We start from the raw sequence: 22,567 nt of genomic DNA, 5'->3' as shown, positions 1-22,567 counted from the left end.
TAATTGAATGACAATATTTAAATGAGTTTATTATCCATCTTACCTTTAAAAAGGGCCATAACCTTGCAAATCTACAACTCTCAAGAGCAGTCATTCTCAGTCTTATTTAGGGACACCCCATTTGTTCACACACACTCACAATAAAGGTCTAAGACTATTTTGGGGATTCCACAGATGCCTTGCAGATCAACAGCTGGGGCAGATTAGCATGACAAGTTTTTTTTGTGAATATTTAATTGTTAACATGGAGCCCTCATAGACCCCTACTTTGAATCCAACCCCGGATAGAAAGATTGTAATCCCACATAATAGGATAGAGTTCTCCACAAGAACTGTTGATTAGTGTGATGAAGTTCAAGTAGGGGTATTCCTTCTAGTTTATTCACCAAATATCACTAATCCAAATGTCAGTTATATCTTCTAGGATATCATCTTAGAAATTGGCGAAATGATCAAAGCTGACTCATATTTACACAAGTCTCTTGTAACACCCTCTTCATCTAAGTCATCTATTCCTTTTTGTCTTGGGTCTTTCAACTTCCCCTTAACTTTATCAATACTCTTGGCCTCAGCTATCCACATTCTCGTGAATTCCATATTAAATTTATGGACGTCAGAAGACCATTTTACAGATCAGATGGTTTGGATTTTTCCTGAGTTTCATGAACTTTTGGTCGTGAGAGTAAAGTTCAATTAGCATTGATACATAGTATTTTATTAGCTAATATTTTGTTAATGATAAGAAACATTTTATTTATAGTTTAGGCCCATTTACTGTCTGTTACTTTGTATGACACAACAGTACTGATCAAAATGAGGATTAGGCCATGTTTAATCATCTGTGTATATCAAATGAAATCTACTTGAACAATCCATTGTTGATTCTGTTGTTTTACAGGATTACGTAGTTCATATGCCAGTCAGCATAGTCAAATGGGAAATGAATTGCGATCTGCTATGTCACCTGATTTGCATATTACTCCCATCTATGAAGGAAGAACACTTCAAAGCCCAGTTTTTTGCAGCCCCACTCATGCAGGTGTGGAGCTTCACCACGGGACTCAAACTGCAGTATTTCGTGCAGGCTCAGGTAGAGATTTTTTCTTCTTTTTTGTGCTCAATAATGTGGGCTACTGAAGAAAACAATTTTAATCTTAGAAGCTAGTCATTTAAATGTATGTTGACTCGAAAGTGGAGGCAAAATGTGGCCAGGCAGCTAACTCTTGTACCTATTTTGTTATGTGCTCTATTAACAAATTAGTGCTGAAATTGTAGATTTAGCTGAGGCTATTAAAATACAACCCCTATATGTTACTGAAGTATTATTTATTTGTACGGAAATATAATTTACTATTGTACCAGAAGTATTGCTGTGCGTCATTTGTTTGACAAGTTGTTTACAATGCTGACTTAATGCATCATATTGTTCATCATCTTTCTTAGGGCCTGCTTAAGAGCAGTGTAACCTTTAACATAGATTATAAATTATTAATTTTCACAAAAAATCGATGTCAAACAGACAGATGTATATTTGTAGAGCTTGGTTAAATCTAAGAAATTGCTGAGGTACAAGTGACAGACACTACAGAAAAACTTGGCCTTTGTTTGAGCGAGTAATCCAGCCTAAATACTGTTGATGGTAACCAAGTTTTGGTGTTCACCTATGCAGTCTGGATAATAGAGTGTGTGTAGTAACTCTAAGCCCATAAATACACCCAATGGCCTGGCTCTGGCAACAAATTACACAGATTTACCACTCTCTGGCTGAAGAAATTCCTACACATCTCTGTTCAAAATGGACACCCTTTAATGTTGAAGTTGTACCCTGTTGTTCCAGACTCTCCCATCATGAGAAATAACCTTTTTATATCTACTCTGACTGTGCCTTTCAACATTTGAAATATTTTAATGAGATTCCCCCTCATCCTAAATTCCAGCAAATGCAGGCCAAGACCTGTCAAATGCTCCTCATATGATAACCCTTTCATTCCTGAAATCATCCCAATGAACCTTCTCTCCATCTTTTCTTAAATGAGGCACCCAAAACTGCTCACAATACTCAGTAAGCTCTCACCCATGCCTTATAAAACCTCAACATCTCATCCCTGCTCTTATATTCTATTCCTCTTGAAATTAACACCAGCATTGCATTTGCCTTCTTGACCACTGTCTCAACATGCATGTTTATTTTCAGGAGGAGCTTCAGTCACCACACCTGGTATGGTGTTCAATTGAATTTCTGAAATGTTTTACATCATTGAAACCCCCAGAATTATTCCAATGCCCTGAGCAAGCAATAAAACATCCTAAGGTAGTGTCTCAACCCCAAATGTCAGCAGTTGTCGCAAGGAGGAGGTTACCAGGAAAGTTGATGAGGGAAAGGATGTAGATGTTGTCTGCATGGACTTTAGTAGGGCCTTTGATAAGATTCCACATGGGAGGTTAATCAGGAAGGTCCTGTATTCATGGTGAGGTAGTAAACTGAATTTGATATTGGCTATACAGGAGAAGTCAGAGAGTGATAATGAATGATTGCTTCTCAGACTGGAGGCTTGTGACTGGTGGCGTGCCTCTGGGATCAGTGCTGGATCTCTTGTTGTTTTTCATCTATATCAATGATCTGGCTGATAATGTGTAAATTAGATCAGCAAGTTTACAGATTAGAGGTATTGTGGACAATAAGGAAGCCTTTCAAAGCTTGCAGAAGGATCTGAACCAGCTGGAAAAATGTGCTGAAAAATAGGAGATGGAATTTAATGCGGATAAGTGTGAGGTGTTGCATTTTGGAAGGACAAACCAAGGTAGGGCATGTATAGTAAATGGTAGGGCACTGATGACTGTAGTAGAACAGAGGTATCTGGGAGTATAGATACCTAATTCCCTGAAAGAGGCATCAGGTAGATAGGATCAGAAGGAGGAATTTTGTCATTTTGGCCTTTGTAAATCAAAGCATTGAGTATAGGAGTTGAGATGTTATGGTGAGGCCAATTTTGGAGTATTGTGTGCAGTTTTGGTCACCTAACTACAGGAAAGATATCAGTAAGATTGAAAGAGTGCAGAAAAGATTTACTTGGATGTTGCCAGACTTCAGGAACTGAGCTACAGAGAAAGATTAAACAGGTTAGGACTTTATTCCCTGGAGTGCAGGAGAATGCAGGGAGATTTGATATACAGTACAAAATTATGAGGGCTATACAAAAAGTAAATGCAAGTAGGCTTTTTCCACTGAAGTTAGGTGAAACACAAACCAGAGGACATGGATTAAGGCTAAAAGGGGAAATATTTAGGGGGAACATTAGGGGAAACTTCTTCACATTGAGAGTTGTGGGAGGGTGGAACAAGCTGCCAGCCAAAGTGGGAAATGCGGGCTCAATTTTCACATTTAAGAAAAATTAGGAAAGGTACATGGATGAGAGGGTTGTGGAGGGCTGTGGTCTGGGTGCAGGTCAGTGGGACAAGGCAGAATAATAGTTCAGCACTGACTAGAAAAGCCAAAGGGCCTGTTTCTATGTTATAATGTTCTTGGTTCTACATGCCTTTCCCCAGCACAGATTTTTCATGAGTTCTTCCAAGATTCAGGTTTTGTTATTCCTGCCAAACTGTCTCTGAAGTGGCCATGTAAGCTATTGTACTATATATGCCGTTGTGTAGAATGATCTTAAACTTAAAATGGGGGTCATCCAGTACAAAGGGTCTAAAATTACCTTGATGCTGAAATTGTAACACCACTGCTATCTTCCTGCAGCTCCAAAGCAATCTCGCACTTGCCCCATTAGTTATTGGGGAAGTCTCAGCACTCTTCCACAGGGTCCAACCTCCCGGTCTAACTGCTGTCGACTCTGCACAGGCTAATAAATGGTCTGTAATAGGATCTGAAATTCGTTTATCCAAATAAAATTTAAACCTTTGCATGATAATTAGCTATTAAAATGTTGTTATTTGCTTTTAATAGCATCCACTAGTCAGCGGTAAGTGCTAGATTTTTTGGGGAGGGCGTCATATACAAAGGGTATCACTCAAACGTTTTAAGTGGAAATTCCAAGGGTCATCCTATACAGAGTCATCTTATACGACACATACATTTCTCCAGATATCTGTGGCTGGGCCAAGTACTAACCTTGCCAGGAAACTCCATATTCCAAAAGTAATTTTGAAAGTCACATTTTTCATTCTCATTCTCAGCATTCTTGTGCAGATTGTTAAAATATTTAACAAATAATAGTGGTTCAAGTGCTGCTTCCTGCTCCACATCACTGGTCACAGACCTCCAATCTGAATAACAACCCTCTGCTTCCATTCTTTGTCTCCTTCCACAAAGCCAGTATTCATTTTGCTAACTTACTCTGGATCCCATGTGATCCAACCTTCCAGGCCACCTTACCCCATGGAACTTCTGTCAAAAGCCTTTCGAAAGTCAATGTAGGCAATGTCTACTGAACTGCCTTCATCAATCTCTTCAAAAAACACAAATTTGTGAGAAACAATTTCCAATGCACAAAGTCATGATGACTATCCCTAATCAGTACTTGCTTTCCAAAATGAAGATAAATCCTGTCTCTCAGAATCCCCTCCAGTAACCTCTATCTAATTCAATAGTCAGTAGGTGCTGGAGTAGGCTAATTGGCCCGTTGAGCCAGCATCGCCATTTATCGAATCATGGCTGATCTTTCCCTTTCAATAGCCTTATCCCCGTAACCCTTAATTCCCCTGCCCAACTCTCTCTTGAATCTATCCAGCGAATCCACCCCCACTACCCTCTGTGGCAATGCATTCCACAGATCCACAACTCTCTGGGTAAAAAAATTTCTCCTCATTTCTGTCTTAAATGGCCTTCCCTGCATTCTTAAACTATGCCTTAGCTTGTCTTTGCAGCTGTTCCTAACTAAAGGTAAATTACTTCAGCCTTCTGGTATCTCACTCCTAGCTGAGGAAGATGCATATATCTCTGTCAGTACACCCACAATTTCTTCCATTGCTTCCCACGACGTCCTGGGATAGACTTTTCCAGGCCAAGGCTTATGGGTCTATATGGGTATCAATACTGTCAGCATCTGTTCTTTCGTAATGTCTGAAGTTGAAAATGAATGGAATTGCTGTACATTCTTTAAAAAGTTAACTCCAAGTAAAATCACTAAACATTTTGTAGTTGGAAAATTTCTTTTAAAGTAATTAGCTAATTAAATGCATTTATTTTAACAAGAACTGTGTAATATTGCTCAGGAAAAATTGCACTTTTTCTGGAATTGTATTCAGGGAATAATGTTTTTTTTCTCAAATATAATATTGCACATTGAATTTGTGCATTGGACTCTAGCATGCATTTAATAACAAAGGCAAATAATTGGTGAGTAAACAGTTGAAATTTAATGTGTTTTAAGTAGATACTTCAGTAATAGTCTTTAAACCAGTGTGGAATTAAATAAGGGATTTAAAAGATACAAGCTGAATGTATTTTCATTAATGTGGTTTACTTCATCATTGTTAAGAATAGTTGTAGTAGCATCTGGAGAACTTGGGATAATGTCGAACTTTGTTAGTGTGTCTGACATACATTAGTGAATGATAAATATAAATATATTTTGAAATCTAGGACTCATATAAGTGGGGATTTTAAATTTCTATCAATAAATAAAAATAGTTCATGCAATGTAGCTTGTTACCACACCACCAAATTAGCCATAATTGTAAACTGGTTCTATGTATTAAATACATTCTAATCACTTCATGAAATAGTAATCTAACATTCCTGCTTTGTCGAAAATTAGTTTACAATCCTGGTTTGTTTAGGCGTATCTGTTCAGTGTTTAAAAGTTTAATTTGTCAAATTTTTTTTCTTATTTATAGCCATTGGAAATTTGCAACGATCAGCCAGTCAACGTAGCACAATGACTTACCAAAGAAGTAACTTTGCTCTAAATTCAATGGGCAATTATGGTGATCCATACAGAGTAGTTCCATACCGGCCAACTGAATCTAATTATTCTAGACTTCATTATAACATTCCAGCTGATGAAACTACAACAAGATCCCCATCAATTGACAGCATACAGAAGGATCCAAGGCAGGTGTAATTGGGATTGAATTATTGAACTATACGTGGGACAATGTACATCTTACCAACTACAATTGCGTTTATATTTGATTTGTTCATTTAGAATAAATAGCAGTGACTGAATTAGAAGATACAGTAAATCCAGCCGTACTGACATTCTCAACTTAACACAAGTGTATCACAAGATCATTATAAATGACCAAGCCCATTTGATGTATCTATCTAATGAAAGTAAGAGGTAGCTCTAATGCCTTCCAAAGTATTGGAAAAGGAAATAAGGGAGCAATTTTCTCCAGAGTAATCTGTAGCTTCTTCCCACAGGCAGTGAGAATTATGAACAAACAAAGGAACTGCTCACACTAACCATCCGAGACTCTCAATTGTACAAAACAATATTTATTTCTTTTTATAGATTAAAATACTTGTCCTGCATATGTATTATTTGTCTGCATGTGTGTTGTGCCCGGTGGTGTGTCTGCATGTTTCACACTTGGGACCTGAGAACGCTGTTTCATCAGATGACGATAAACTTGACTTGAGAGTTTAATGAGCTGATGAAAGAGTAAGATATTTCTGGATAGTACTTGTTATTTAAAGAAAAATGCATTAATTTAAATGTAGCTTTCCCCCCCCCCCCCCCCCACTTAAATAAAGCTCATCTTTAAAGAGCTAAAAGGAATGGTGGACTGGCACTTCCCAATTTTTCAATTGTATTATTGGGCGGTCACTGTACGTAAGTAATTTTTATTATAGTTTGATAATTTGGTTGACTGCCCTTTATGGATAGAAATAGAATTGAATTTCACAAAGAATACTTCTTTGTTAGCAATTTTAGGTTCCTGTTTATCCTCCTCTTTATATAAGATAAGTATTAATCCAATAAATAAACATAATTTGAGAATGTGGGCGCAATTTAGAAGGTTTTTTGGATTTCGATACTTGTCAGCCACAAACGAGCCTGCAGCTGACGTGGACATTACCCCTCCATAAATCTTCGTCCGCGAAGCCAAGCCAAAGAAGACATTATATCTAATCACTTTTTTTTTAACCTTCTTTGCAAGACACAGTTTTTAATGATTTAATGGCATAGGTTGGGTATTAAATGTTTCAAAGACCTTTCATTCTTAATAGTTTTGCTTGTTTTGAACAATTAGTGGCAAAATTTAATTTACTAGATACACATTTTTTAGACATTTAAAAATTAGACATTTTGTTAATTTTGATTTCCAATTTTCCTAAGGCAAATTCTTTTGATTTACTTTTGGATTTCCACTTTCTCTCAAATTGTTCTTACTTGATTTAAGAACAGCCCTTTTAGTTAAGATCAAGAGCAATTGGGAACAGGATTTGAATCTTTAATTTTCTGAGGAGGTTTGGGATTCCATTTGTAATTTGATTAATACGACCTCCCTTTGTGCACAACATTGTTTATTGCAATTTAAAGTGAATCATAGAGTACATTTATCTAAAGCTAAATTAGCTTATTTTTATTTCTGATATAAATCCTCTGTGACAAATGTAAATTGTGGATGCTTCCTTCGTTCACATGTTTTGGTTTTCCCCTAATGTAGAAAAAATTTGGAAAGATATTTTTCCACACACTCTGAGTTAAATTGGAACCTTGCCCTTTAATTGCTCTCTTTGGATAATCATGATGATGATGTTTTATTGACTTCATCTCAAAACTGAATTTTATCTTTTACTTCATTGGTGGTCAGACATGCAATATTGATCAAATGGAAGGATAACACTCCACCTACATATACACAATGGTTGAATGATATATCCTGTTTAAGTTTGGAAAAAATTAGATATGCCATTAAAGATTCAAATACTAATTTCTTAAAGACATATGGTCCTTTTATGGACCATGACCATAATCTGAAGTTTTAAGACTGATCTAAACTTTAATGCTGTGTTGTCGGTTTCCGAGTTGTCGTCATTTGATATCCACGTGTTAGGTTTTTTTTTCCTGACTTTGCTAAATGGAAGAGGTTTTGACCAAATGGTTTTTTCTTTTTTTTTCTTCTGCAATTTTTTCTTAAAATATAACCGTGCAGTTTAATTTTGTGTAATTGTAAATTTCAATAAAAATATTTTTAAAAGCATGAAAAGTAAGCTTGTAGCAGCCCGCAGCATCCCAACACATAAGTTGGCTTCCGAACGTGGCAATCCTGCAAGGCCACGCCGACTAAATCAGCTTTTTTCACGGCTGCCAGCCACACTACAGGAAACAGTGAGCACCAACAGGAACCCCAGCTTATCCATGGCCGGAAAGCCGGTGACATCATTTCTGCCGGAAGCGGCGTAACAACCAGGCCAGTGGGCCTATATAAAGGCAGGGCAAACTGTCAATAAAGTTAGTATCGATTGTACTCATCTCATATCAGTGTCTTGTTTTAATGCCCTGCTGTAGCATTCACTACAAGCTTATCAAATCTGTAGTTTTAGAATATGATGAATTTTTAAACATGGAACATTGAACCAAAAATACCAATCAAAATTACAGAAGCCTGAATGACTATATATTTAAAATAATAATTATTATATAGTTATTACAAGTAGACACAATTTGCCATGAACAAGAAGATCATTATTAAAGATTGCAGAATCAGTTATCCTCAAATCAGAAAAGAAAATGTTACTTTATATTCCAATAGAGTATGAAGTATGGGAGGCTAGGAAGAACTTTGTCGTACCAAGTGATTATTTTGCCTAATTTGTAAAAGTTGATAGAAGAAGTTTACTAATGTTTATGTCTTTAAATCAGGGAGTTTGCTTGGCGAGATCCAGAGTTACCAGAAGTGATTCATATGCTCCAACATCAGTTTCCTTCAGTTCAAGCTAATGCAGCAGCCTATTTACAGCACCTCTGTTTTGGAGATAACAAAGTGAAAACAGAGGTATGAGTCTGTTTTAATTCTCAGGACACAAGGTATAAAAGACAAAGTGAGATATAGAACACTTAAATTATAAACAAACCATCATTCGTGCAATTTGAACAATGTGCACTGCAAGACACCTACAAATTATAATTTCAGTCTTTACCACTGAAAATTCTTCATTTTACTAATATTAGTTCCTAAATTTAAATTAAAACTTTCTGTAAATTGAGAATGTTCCTGATGCATGCTAGCTAATTATCTTTATTAATTTACATCCATTTAGGTAGGCTTTTAACATAAAGGACGTGGGTTCAGGGAAAATAAAACCAAGAAAAATGATTTTTTCTGTTATCCACTTGCACATACTTTCTTTGGTTCATTCTGTTCTCTTCTTGTCAACTACTTGAAGATGAGGGATCAAGTTCTCGCTAAACTTGGAGGACACCCAGGTCTATCTTCTAATCTGTGTACAACCTGTGTTCTGTTAGGCAGGTTGTCAGACATTCAGTTCTGATAATCAGCATCCTGGATGAATGTTTCAATTACAGAGCTCATTGTGGGATTGCTTACATGTGGAATTGCATGATTCTCATACATGTTGATTTTTGATTTACCTGTTTGACATACATTCTGATTTGCATGCCGAGTTCTTAAACATTTTTTTTCAAAAGTTAGTCGTATGGCTGGAGTTGAGGAGTAAAGAATGCATCAGTTGCATAATGTGATGGAATAAAATTCTGCATGATTGTAAAATGCTAGATAAATCATTAATCTACCCCTCTTTGCATCACGATTTAAAAGAGGTTGTTCTGTGTTTAAAGATGAAAAATCATGATTAAAAGGTACAGAGTTTATAATTGACACCAAAAACTATAGCTTTGTTTTTGCCAATCTTGATATCCCTGATTATAAAACTGCAGGATCAATCCTAATTTGTTATTATGCTGTCCATCCAAAGTGAATCAAGTACAATGACAGGAATTGACCAGCATCCTGGCTGGATAGGAATGAATATCCCTGTTCCGTCTTGGCAATAGCATTTTGATGTTTTTCCTCATGTTTTTTCCTTTGAAGGAAATTGAAATTTGTAATAATGAGAGACTTTGAAACAAAGCTGCAAAATTGTGTTCATTGTACTTGCACATCTGTGAAAGTAATGGATATTTAAAATATATTGGCAGTGTTATTAATGGCAAATGGAAAATTGCATTAAACATTTTTTTGTTTGGCATTTGGACATATATAATTTTAATATCTTAAGATTTTATAATGTCCTGGAAGATACAGGAAAGAAACATGGCTGAAGTTAATACAATTTATTTGCTTTAAATAGGGGTGGGGTTTTTTTTACACATTATTATAAACATGCTGCAATCAAGTGAATTTTATGTGTGAACTAGCAAAAATTGACTTCTATACTTAATTTAGGCAAGCTGAAGATCATGTTCAACCACTACAAATTAAAGTTTATATTAAGGATGGGCGAACAAATTTACAAGTTAAAACTTGAAGCAAACAGTAACGCCATTTATGCAACTTAAATCTTTTTTTAAAATAATTTTTTGCCTCTATTCACTTGCAGATGAAAAAATTATTTTTGCATGCCTTTTAATATGTGAACTGGTTTGTTTTGTTGAAACATTTACCTACTGGCATTAAAAAATTTAGTGGGAATGACTGGCATTTCAATTTTCTATATGTTGAAATGATGCTATAAAGAAGCTTTCATGTTAAAAAAAAATATGAAGCCATATAGAATATTTGCCTACTTTTATTCTATAGAAATGGAAATGGTGCATAGTTATACTAATCCTTTTCCATGTACTGTCTCCTGGTCATGTGGATGATCAAACTGAATATTTTTTAATAGACTATTTGGTGAAAGGGAATATAGTTTTGAAATTGATGTATTTAATTAATCCTAGTAAAATTACTATTTCACAGCATTACAATATTTGAAGCATAACTGTTGGCATATATTAAGTATAGTAATTTAAACTTCTTAATGAGCACATCACTAGCTGTAAAATAATTGTTCATCAAACAACCGTCTATGATTGCTTGAAGAAGTCTCAATAAAATAGTTAATATTTTTGGGCAAAAGTGCCGATTTCTGACATCACTCACACCAAATGTGGAAAGTTTTGTTATTCAGTAAAAGCTATTGTTTCTGACAAAGTTTGTCAGGATAAGATGAATTAATCTGCTCTTTAATGGCCCCTACCTAGTAAGCTTATTTCATTATTGCTTTGGAAAAGAAAATGTAAATAGATTATCACTAAATGGGGTTGGACCATGCAACCAATTAGAAAGGAGAATGAGAGAATGTGAAAATAAACTAAAACACATGTAAATATAATTTTCAATTTTCAACCCAAGTATCAGACTGCTATCAGTCAAGTAAAACAAGCTATATCCTTTCCATGGAGAGGCTGAATTTCTTTGATTTGTTTCTAAAACAAGCAAGTGAATCACTCTGCCAAGTTTGCTGATCCTTCAAGTAATTTCAGTGAATATGGTCTCAATGCTGAATGATGAATTTTACATTTTCTGGTCAGAGAGATTGAATGTTAAATTTTGGACTCTGTGGCCTTTCTCATTGATCTAAATAATATGGTGAGTGTTTGATAATGTCGATTTAGAAGGATATTAATGGTTTATCTTTGAAATATCAACTAATTTTCTATTGACAATAATATTTAAAGTGAGTTATATAACTTATTTGCCCAGGTGTGCTTATTGGGTGGAATTAAATACTTAGTTAATCTTCTGGATCATAAAGTCCTCGAAGTACAGAAGAATGCATGTGGTGCCCTGCGCAATCTAGTTTACGGAAGAACAACTGATGACAATAAAATAGCTGTGAAGAATGCTGGTGGAATCCCAGCTCTATTGCGCTTGTTACGAAAAACTGTCGATGCTGAAATGAGGGAGCTCATTACTGGTAAGTGTTGGTATGTTATTAAAAGTTCTTTGACTATGTTAATAAAGTAAAACTAAGTAACTTTTTGTGGCTCTGTACCAAGAAATGGTTTCTGAGCCATTGAAAGGTGGTTGTAAATCAATAATGTTTATATTTTTAAGAGGCAGTTTGTGTGTATTACATTTTAGAGTGGCAACGATCTATGGATGCGAAGTTCTCTTCTTGAATCTAAAAAAATATCTAATTATTACATTAGAAAAACAATACTGTTAAATTTATTTGATGTACTGACTTCTCTTTCCTTCACTCCAATAACTATCTCTCGTACAGTTCATTTCAATCAATTGGTAACGAGTTACTGATTAGCAGTGATATAATATTTAAATCAACCACTACCTGTAGTTAATGCTCCATAATTCTACTGCAGAAGTAATCAATTAAAATGTAATGGTAAAAATGATTTCATGTTATTTATAATATTACTTTAGTGATCTCGAATCGTAGAAGAATGTAGACATGGTGGCTTTTAAATCTATTGGTATCTGATGGTCCAGAATTTTACAGAATCGTTTTGTTTTGATTTTTAATAATTAATTCTGCTTCAATTTTTAAATATTCTTTGTAGGTTGCTGTGGTAGCAGACAACCTCTGTGTGGGAAAGTTGCAGTGCAAAAATCTCACTTTTTTGTTTTTAGGAGTCAAATGTGATATTTTTGGAGTATAGGGCTGTCATTCCAGAATAGACATGGATGTAAATTTCAGTGGGCATTTTTTAAATATTTTATTTAAGTCTTAAGAAAATACAGAACATAGGGCTCAATTAATATAACAATAATATATTGAATATAAAATCATAGAAACCATTCATAAGGTCTGAAAAAAATAAAAGGAAAGGAGAGTCTCTCTTCTCCCAGCGTCCCCTCTCCAGGTTTGAAAGAAAAGGGGACAGACAGCAGAAAATAGAGGGAGATAAAACAAAAGAAAATAGAAAAGTAAAAGCAACAGGAGCAAAGTTCAACATCTCAAAGTCACATCATTTTAAAAGTTTTACATTTCTAATAAGGAGTGTACTAATTGACAAATATCAAAATAAATTATACAATCTGGGCATTTAAGTATTAATCAAAATAAGGTTGCCAAATTTTGATGAACAAACTATGTCTATTCCTAATACAATAAGTAATCTTCTCAAGGGGAATGCAACTTCGCACTTCCATGTTCTAGCAATCAGTGTGAAGTAGAGAATCTGATTTCCATGTTACTGATATACATTTCCTGGCTACTGACAACGCAATTTTAATAAATTTAGATTTACTTCTGGAGAAGTTAACTTTTCTTTCTTTTTCAATCTTTTTATTAATATTTCATAATATACACTGCATAAACATATGGAGAAGAGAAATAACACAATTAAATGGTATGTCCAAGTCTACTTGGTATATGTCTATATAATATATGTATCATATATAAAATTCCAAAGAGTGAAAATGTGACATATTAGAAATAGTTCTCCTAACAAAGAAAACAAAGATTTTTTTAAAAAACACCTAATCTACTTTAAAAAAATCATAATTTAAAAAAAAACTGAGTGGCCTATCCCAAGGATCTGCCACATAGTTTAAAACATAGCTCCGGTCCACACCTACAGATAACTAAACGACAATAATTATATTACATCTGGAAAGGAAGAGCTAGTTCATAGAATAACACCAATTATATCCCATTAAAGTAATCAATAATGTTTCCATATTTCTTCAAATTTAGTAGTTGTATTTAAAGTACGACTTCTGATTTTTTTTCTCAATTTAAAAAAAAACATGACATGAGAAAGCCATTGAAATAATGTAGGAGAATCAGTCTTTCCATTTAAGTAAAATGGCTCTTCTAGCTAATAGTATAGAACAAGCTATAACTTCATTTGCAGGACTATGTAAACAACCTACATCTGTAATTCTGAAAAGAGCAATTAAGGGGTTAGGTTCTAAATGAATAACCACTATCATTGATAGTTTTAAAAATATCTTTCCAAAATTTTTCTAATGCAGGACATGACTAAAACATATGAGTCAATGAAGCCACATCAGAATTGCATCAATCACAAATAGAACTTGTATTAGGAAAGATATGAGCTAGTTTATCTATAACCTCTATGAATTATTTTAAATTGTATGAAAGAATGACGTGCACATATTGAAGAAGTATTAACTCGTCTAGTAATTCTTGCCCATGTTTCAGGAGATAATGTTAGTTGAAGTTCCGATTCCCATGTTTGTCGAATTTTATCCCTAGGGACTAATCTCAAATTTAATATAAGAGTATAAATAGTACCCATTCAATCCTTCTGAAAGGGGTTTAACCAGAACAAAGTGTCGTAAATCTGGTTGTTGTAATATTAGATATTACCATATTCAGTAAATTTCTAATCTGTAGATATCTAAAAAAAATGCATATATGGTAAATTATATTTGGTACAAAGTTATTCAAAAGACATCAAAACACCATCAGCGAATAAATCTACAAAAGAGATAATTCCTTTAATCTTCCAAATAAGGAAGGTTCAGTCAAGACCAGATGATGTAAAAAAAATAAGATATATATTAGCCAAGGCAAATTTTTTTAGTCTAAAAAGCATTTTTAGTCTTGAAACCAAATATGTAATGAATATTTAGTAATTGATTTAGAAATATGCTTACCGATTTTAGATGGTCTAAAAGGTAATGCTTGTCCAAAAAAAGAAGATAAGGAATTATTCTGGAAAAATTCAATTCCAAATCTACCCAGAGTGGACAATCAAATTAATAAATCCAAAAATAAATAGTGAATATTAACTGCCCAAAAGTAAAATCTCAAAGTTGGTAAGGCTATATCACTATCCTTCTTAGGTTTCTGTAAGTGAAGCTTATTCAATCTGGCCCCCTTAGCATTCCAAATATAAGATGAAATCTTAGAATCAATATTATCAAAATAAGATTTCGGAATAAAAATTGGGACAGTTTGAAATAGGTATAAAAATCTAGGTAATATTATCACCTTAACAGCATTTATATGACCAACCAAAGACAAAGTCAATGGGGACCATCTTGTAAAATATTGTTTCACAAAATCTAATAAAGGAGAACATTTTTAATTTAAAGAAATCTTTAAATTTCTTAGTGATTTTAACACCTAACTTTTAACTTTTATAATTGCCAAATTTCCCAGAAGAAACAATTTCGGGTCTAGAGGGAATTTCACCCTTCCAATTTTTGTTTTCAGTGGGCATATTGATTAAAACAAGATTTCATGTTGAGTAGTATGATTTGAATATGGCTTCATTTTTTGGTATGCATTTTGCCCAGAAGAATGCACTTGACAGGAAATTGTACCTTGCCTGCTTTGTTTTGCTGAAGTTTATTTTCTAAGCATTAAGCATTTTCCACTTACAAATTAAATATCTTGCATAATTCTATTGTCTTCTGTAAATTTTGGTTTTGTCTGTGCAATGATAGAAATTTCCCAGAACCATTGTCAATTCTTTGCTCGATTGGCAGCAGCTAACAAAGTTGGAAGAATAGGAGTCTTCTTTAGCGTACCTAATGTGATGTGTCAGTGAGACCAGTTAAAAATTGTGCAGATTCTTCACCTGATGGATTTTCTACCCTTAGCAGCCAGTGTTTGCAACCCATACTTCGAGTGCTTCCAGGATTTGCTGCACGTACTTTTGCTTCAACTATTTCTGCATCTATAACTGAACACTTCCCTTGATGTCACACATCCTTTATAATGATTTTGTCATGACTTGCTATAATTGCTAATATCTGATATAACACCTGCTTACATTACAATTAATAAGTCATGCTGTAACACCTGCTTGCATTACTGTTATACTTACCTTTCATTGCCTTTCAGTTCTCCCATATAGGTAGCATTAGCCCATCTGACATTTTCTTTTTCAACCTTTTTAACTGGTAAGTTTTGTTTTTAATTTTATCTATCTTTTAACATATATTTTATGTATGCTACACTCTCTGATGCCTGGTCAGTGTAATCTGTGGCACATTGCTTGTGCTTGTGACCGCTACCTGCTTTTTATTACTGCCTCAGCTCAACATTATTTCTCTGCAGCTCTCTGCTCACCTCAACTGCCCAGTTATATTTAGCTATATTTTTTAACTCACTAGCCTTTGCTTTAGATCATTGCTGTTGGCTCTGCTGTCCTGTCCTGGTTACATCCAATAAAACGAGCAATGCTAAAGTAACAACTTACACATGAAAGTAATGGGATATAATGGAGATATAAATGGTGATGAAGAGTAACTAACGGGTCAGTCCTGTAGTTTAAATCATTCAAGAAAAAAAAGAGTAACTAACAAAGGGAAAAAGGGGATGACTGTTGATTTTACATAAATAATGATTAAAAAAAGATTGCTAACAACTTTTTAACTGATGTTTTTCAAGTGACTTCCCATCGAGATTGTAAGCCTTCATTAATTCTCCAGCATCAAATCATCAAATTTTTTTTCTGATTTTGTTGTACACTAATTTGACTGTCTTCAGTGAAAGAATTTAGATGTCATTTTTTGAACTACAATGGTCTAATTGCAATCTGTACTGCAAAAAATTTATCCATGAAATGGAATTTTAAAGGAACCATCATTATAAAAGTTCCAAGTATCAGAAAAAACAATGCTTTTAATCATTTTGATATTTTAATGTAAATTGTTATCATACCTATGCACATTTAATCATTAATAATAGATTCTTCTACAGTAGCAAGTGAAATTGCAGCATTTGATTTAACAAATTGCATCAAACTTCATTTTGAACATTGATCTTAATATTCGTACCATTGCATTGAAAATTATATCTGTTTCTTAAACAAGTTACTTTTTTGCCAATTAAAGTAAACTTCAAAGTGCAATTAAAGAAGAGATAAGTGGAAACATTTGGATGAAGAAAGAATTTATGGAAGGAAAATAAGAATTAACTTTAAATATTTTATAATCATAGAATGGTTATTGGGAATAAACTTTAATAAAAACTTTAAATTAAATTAGACTGACAAAAAAATCCTACATTCAAAAAAAAAAATTTCGATAGCACTTAAGATGCAGTTAAATCAGAAGTCATGCAAAGACAAACATGAGTTTGTGGGACCTTAGAAAGGCAACTTGCAAATATGAATCAAAAGGTATCAGCAATATTTTAACTGCATTCGTAGCAATTTTGAAAGGTAGGCTTGTTTGGTTCAAGTAAGGGTTGCAAGACAGGTTTATTAAATAGATTTTACAAATATTTGTATGATCTACAAATTCTATTTGTATATTTCAAGATGCTGAAACAGTAACAGATAAATCAATAAGAAATGTAAGATGAAAATAACTCAAATAATTAAAATATATATTCAGAAAGCTATGGAGGGAGGAAAAAAAGTGTAGTGCCCCCTGTCAGTGTGTATTAGTAAACTTGGATGATAACTTTGTGCATTTCTACAGAATTTTCTTTCATTTACCACACTGAGCTATAATCTAGCCAGAATTTTTAGTGAACGAGCAAAACAATGCAATATGTTTTACAAAGTGATGTTGTACGTTTGTCATTTAAGTTCTTCACTCCAAAATTATTTGATTGGCTTCAAAAGAAGCAGGTTTTGGTACATGGGACTGAATCTTCTTTGATCCAGGCTACCAGGCTCCTCCTTTGAATGGTCTTATAGGCCTTGACAGAAAATTTTTCTTTCTTCTTTTTTTCTTTGGCTTGGCTTCGCGGACGAAGATTTATGGAGGGGGTAAAAAGTCCACGTCAGCTGCAGGCTCGTTTGTGGCTGACCAGTCCGATGCGGGACAGGCAGACACGATTGCAGCGGTTGCAAGGGAAAATTGGTTGGTTGGGGTTGGGTGTTGGGTTTTTCCTCCTTTGCCTTTTGTCAGAGAGGTGGGCTCTGCGGTCTTCTTCAAAGGAGGCTGCTGCCCGCCAAACTGTGAGGCGCCAAGATGCACGGTTTGAGGCGTTATCAGCCCACTGGCGGTGGTCAATGTGGCAGGCACCAAGAGATTTCTTTAGGCAGTCCTTGTACCTTTTCTTTGGTGCACCTCTGTCACGGTGGCCAGTGGAGAGCTCGCCATATAATACGATCTTGGGAAGGCGATGGTCCTCCATTCTGGAGACGTGACCCATCCAGCGCAGCTGGATCTTCAGCAGCGTGGACTCGATGCTGTCGACCTCTGCCATCTCGAGTACCTCGACGTTAGGGGTGTGAGCGCTCCAATGGATGTTGAGGATGGAGCGGAGACAACGCTGGTGGAAGCGTTCTAGGAGCCGTAGGTGGTGCCGGTAGAGGACCCATGATTCGGAGCCGAACAGGAGTGTGGGTATGACAACGGCTCTGTATACGCTTATCTTTGTGAGGTTTTTCAGTTGGTTGTTTTTCCAGACTCTTTTGTGTAGTCTTCCAAAGGCGCTATTTGCCTTGGCGAGTCTGTTGTCTATCTCATTGTCGATCCTTGTATCTGATGAAATGGTGCAGCCGAGATAGGTAAACTGGTTGACCGTTTTGAGTTTTGTGTGCCCGATGGAGATGTGGGGGGGCTGGTAGTCATGGTGGGGAGCTGGCTGATGGAGGACCTCAGTTTTCTTCAGGCTGACTTCCAGGCCAAACATTTTGGCAGTTTCCGCAAAGCAGGACGTCAAGCGCTGAAGAGCTGGCTCTGAATGGGCAACTAAAGCGGCATCATCTGCAAAGAGTAGTTCACGGACAAGTTTCTCTTGTGTCTTGGTGTGAGCTTGCAGGCGCCTCAGATTGAAGAGACTGCCATCCGTGCGGTACCGGATGTAAACAGCGTCTTCATTGTTGGGGTCTTTCATGGCTTGGTTAGCAAAAATAAAGTTGAATGAAAGAACTTGGCTTGTGTTGGTAACATTTAAAAATAATTACAATTGATGTAATTACTAAAATGTATCACAAAAATTAAATTAATTAAAATACTTTAAGTGTAAAAATAATTGACATTACATTTAAGAAAATAATTTAATAATTTAAAATATCATTTGTCTTGCCCTTGATTTCTTACTTTATTCTCAGTCCTGGCCTTGCAAAAGATTGGAGTGTAATTTCTAATGATTTCAGATTTATTGTCAGAGTACATGCATGATATCACATACAACCCTAAGATTCTTTCTCCTGCATGTGAGACAGAATTACCATTTATTGGCAGTGCAAAAAAAACTAACTCAATGTACATAGGTAAACAAACTATGCAATACAGAGATAGAGAAAAAAAAATCAATAAAATGCATAAGAGTCCTTAAATAAGTCCCTGATTGAGTTTGTTGTTGAGGGGTCTGATAGTGGAGGGGTAGCAGCTGTTCCTGAAGCTGGTGGAGTGAGTCTTGTGGCACCTATACATTCCTGATGGTGGCAGTGACAATAGAGTGTGTTGTTGGATGGTGATAATTGCTGCTGCTCTCCAACGGCAGTGTTTCCTGTGGATGTTCTTGATGGTGGGGAGGGTTTTATCCATGATGTCTTGGGCTGTGTCCACTTCCTTCTGCAGGGCTTTACACTCAGGGGCATTGGTGTCCCATACTAGACCGTGATGCAGCCGGTCAGCACACTTTCAACTGCACAGCGGTAGAAATTTGCCAGAGTTTCCAATATAATTACAAACCTCCGCAAAATCCTGAGGAAGTAAAGGCGCTGACTTGCTTTCTTCACGATGCTGTTTGTGTGTTGGCTTCAAGAAAGATCCTCTGAGATAGTGACTCCCAAGAACTTAAATTTGCTCACCCTCTCCATCTCTAATCCCCAATGACCACTGGATTATATACCTCCAGTTTTCCCTGCCTGAAGTCAACAATCAGCTCCTTAGTTTTTGTGACATTGAGTGCAAGGTTGTTGGTGCACCATTCAGCCAAGTTTTCAATCTCCATCCTGCATGCTGACTCATCGCACCTTTTTATACAACCCAGTGAATATAGTCAGTGAATTTGTAGATAGTATTATTGTCATACCAAGCCACACAGTCGTAGGTGTATTATGAGATGAACAGGGGACTGAGAACACAGCCCTATGGTGCTCTGGTACTGTTGGAGAATGCTGTGGACCTCCAAGAGTAGACTCCACGTCCTGGATTCCATTGAATTCCAGCAATTGCGTTGTATCATTTCTAATCTGCTAAATCTCAGATTCAGTACAGAATAGTAGGTTACCTTTTCCCTTCTGGATAAGGGTTGCAGTCTCCGTGAGGTATTCCCTGCCTGACCCCTCATCCCCACCCCCATCACATCATTTCTCAGCACTAACATGATCTGGCACCCTTTACCATGATGTCCCCAGAACATCTCATCCCTTTACTGTCTGGCTACATCATTTCATTGTCTTGAGCCCATGGCCTTATGCCTCTACACTTTTATCCACCTGAAATCCTTTCATATATCTTTATTTTACAAAGTCAAGTGAAGAATGGTTAGTCCTCATATATATTTTTATATAATAAAAATTTTTTTGATTAATAATTAATACTTTAATTTTTTTTTTGTTTTTTTTATATATATCAATCTTTTTTTTAAGATATATATTTTTTATTTTTTTTATTATACTAATAGTATTAATTCTTCACTCTTTATCGTGGGGGTGGGGAGGGGGGGTTTAGGGGTTAAAAATAGGTTTTTTTACTCTTAGTTTTTAGTTGTTAGGGGGAGATGCCGAGATTGGTATTGTATTAACTATGTTACTTTGTATTTGTATTACTTTATTTTGTATTTTTTCTGTACGTGAATTACTTACTTTCTTCATATGTTAAAATTAATAAATAAAGTTTCGGAAAAAAAAAAAAAAGAATGGTTAGTCCTGTCACAAACTTAAATCAAATTTTCATTTTTTATAAAAAAAAAGATGCCGTGTATCAAATACTCCACCTGGCCAGATAAGGAGGGCAAGTTTGTGATCCTTGAATCATTTGTTTGCTTATCTCTGGCATGAAATTATTTTGATAGTTTGAAAAAATGGATTGATATCCCTATTTAAAAAGTACGGTTCATGGTTTTCGTTTTAGCAGAAACCCAAATAAATTTATCGTGTAAAACTCCATGTCACTGTGAGAAAATTGAAGCTGCTAAAAGACAGATTACATTTAAATTTTTGGTGAGGAGAGTTCCTTTGGTTTTGAATCCAACTTCCCAATTATGAGAATGGTACTGTAATGTTTCAATATCATCATTCAGAAGGTACTAGTCAGATCTCTTAACAAAGTCAAATTGATGATTCAAAGGTGAAAATTAACAAATTAAAAATTTTAAATTCATGAATACATGTCTGCATTCAAAGACTCAAAGAAGGCAGTTTTAATGAAGCAAACAGGACGTGCTTAATTATTGTTCTTAACCTTAATGTTCATTGAAAATCTTCATGCCCCAAAATGTTATTAGTATTGTTCAGAACACAGAAAATGCCTCTTATAAATTGATATTATCAGATGGCTTCTTGAACAAGATGTAGATCTGCATTGTGCTTTTGGTTAAGAAATTAAATACATCTTACAGACATTATACATTGTCCATCGTGAAATGTGAATGATTTTGTTTCAGGATTTCTTTGGCAGAAGCAGAATATGATCATTATCTTAAAATTGCTAATTTACAAAAAGTCTAAAGATAAAATTGATTTTTTGCTAATTTATGGCCTAAACTTTTACATCATTTAAATGGCAACCATTAATTTACTTGCCATTATGCTAAAAAAAGGTTTCTTGATATATCTTGCAAATAGGTTACAAATGTCATAATGTCTTTGTCACTTACCAGTCCAACCAATTACAATTCCTTTTGCCTTTTTGTGTCTTCATCTTTAGCCATTCTTCAACAGGATTCTGACCTCAGTATCTCCTGGCTCAGATGGATTTTTCACTCTTGTGTCCTTTATCACATCAAATACTTTTCCCTTTACAATCTGTCAACATTTAATATAGCCTAATTCTATTAATTATTTACATACTTGTCAGACGAGGTCCTTGCAGCACTTATTTCTAATTTCTTGACAAAATACAAGATTCTTCTCTTATGTACAACCCCTCGCCTTTTTCTGTTTTTCTATTTCTTTGATATACGGAAGCCATTATTGCCAATACTGAGAACTTTCTTATTCCTCATTCTTTAGTTTCTATCTGCACTCTAATCCCACTGAAAGCAAGATGAATTGCATGAACACATATGCCAAATTGGTTCCAGTATTTCCTGCAGAGGAAGCAGGTTAAATAGTTTTCTTCTCTGCTCAATCGTTATGCTTTTATGTGATATCCCTTCACATAAACCTCTTTAAATGATCCAGGGTAAAGAAATAACCATGGCAATTCAAGGACTTCGGGATCCAAAGCTTTTCAGTTAAAACACTAGTCTGTGTTTTACTAAATGTGGATTTATTTAGATTTGAATGGTAGGATTACACGTTGAACTATGGGACATTATACCAGACACACCTTTTTTCAAACACAGTGTCTGCAATCACAAATTGTACATCAGTTGAAGACCATGTATTTAAAATGGCCATAAAAAAAACCTGCTGGGTCCAAATTTTTTTAAAAATTAAAATGCTGAATATATATACTCCAGAGAGGTCTTCAACCAAAACTGTAGCTTCTGTATTTCTCTTCTTGGTTCATCAGGCAACAGCTGTGTTAATTTCAGCATTTTCTGTTTTTAATTCATATTGATGCTTGTTATCTAGGTTCAAAC

General features: G+C 35.1%; 1 protein-coding gene across 15 annotated transcripts in view; it reads left to right on the top strand.

Annotated features, from left to right (window-relative positions):
- pkp4 (plakophilin 4) overlaps positions 1 to 22,567 on the top strand; it is a 198,259-nt gene that overhangs the window by 127,440 nt on the left and 48,252 nt on the right. For all 15 annotated transcript variants that reach the window (XM_069935461.1, XM_069935462.1, XM_069935459.1 and 12 more), the window contains 4 exons: positions 899 to 1,090; positions 5,845 to 6,065; positions 8,827 to 8,955; positions 11,668 to 11,881. In XM_069935461.1, the coding sequence (XP_069791562.1) occupies positions 899 to 1,090; positions 5,845 to 6,065; positions 8,827 to 8,955; positions 11,668 to 11,881 (756 nt within the window). The remainder of the gene's footprint in view (positions 1 to 898; positions 1,091 to 5,844; positions 6,066 to 8,826; positions 8,956 to 11,667; positions 11,882 to 22,567) is intronic.

This window comes from Narcine bancroftii, chromosome 4 (genome assembly GCF_036971445.1).
Source record: "Narcine bancroftii isolate sNarBan1 chromosome 4, sNarBan1.hap1, whole genome shotgun sequence".
NCBI lineage: Eukaryota > Metazoa > Chordata > Chondrichthyes > Torpediniformes > Narcinidae > Narcine > Narcine bancroftii.
Note: the sequence above shows the minus strand (reverse complement) of the source record. Positions and strands in the feature narration are given on the sequence as shown.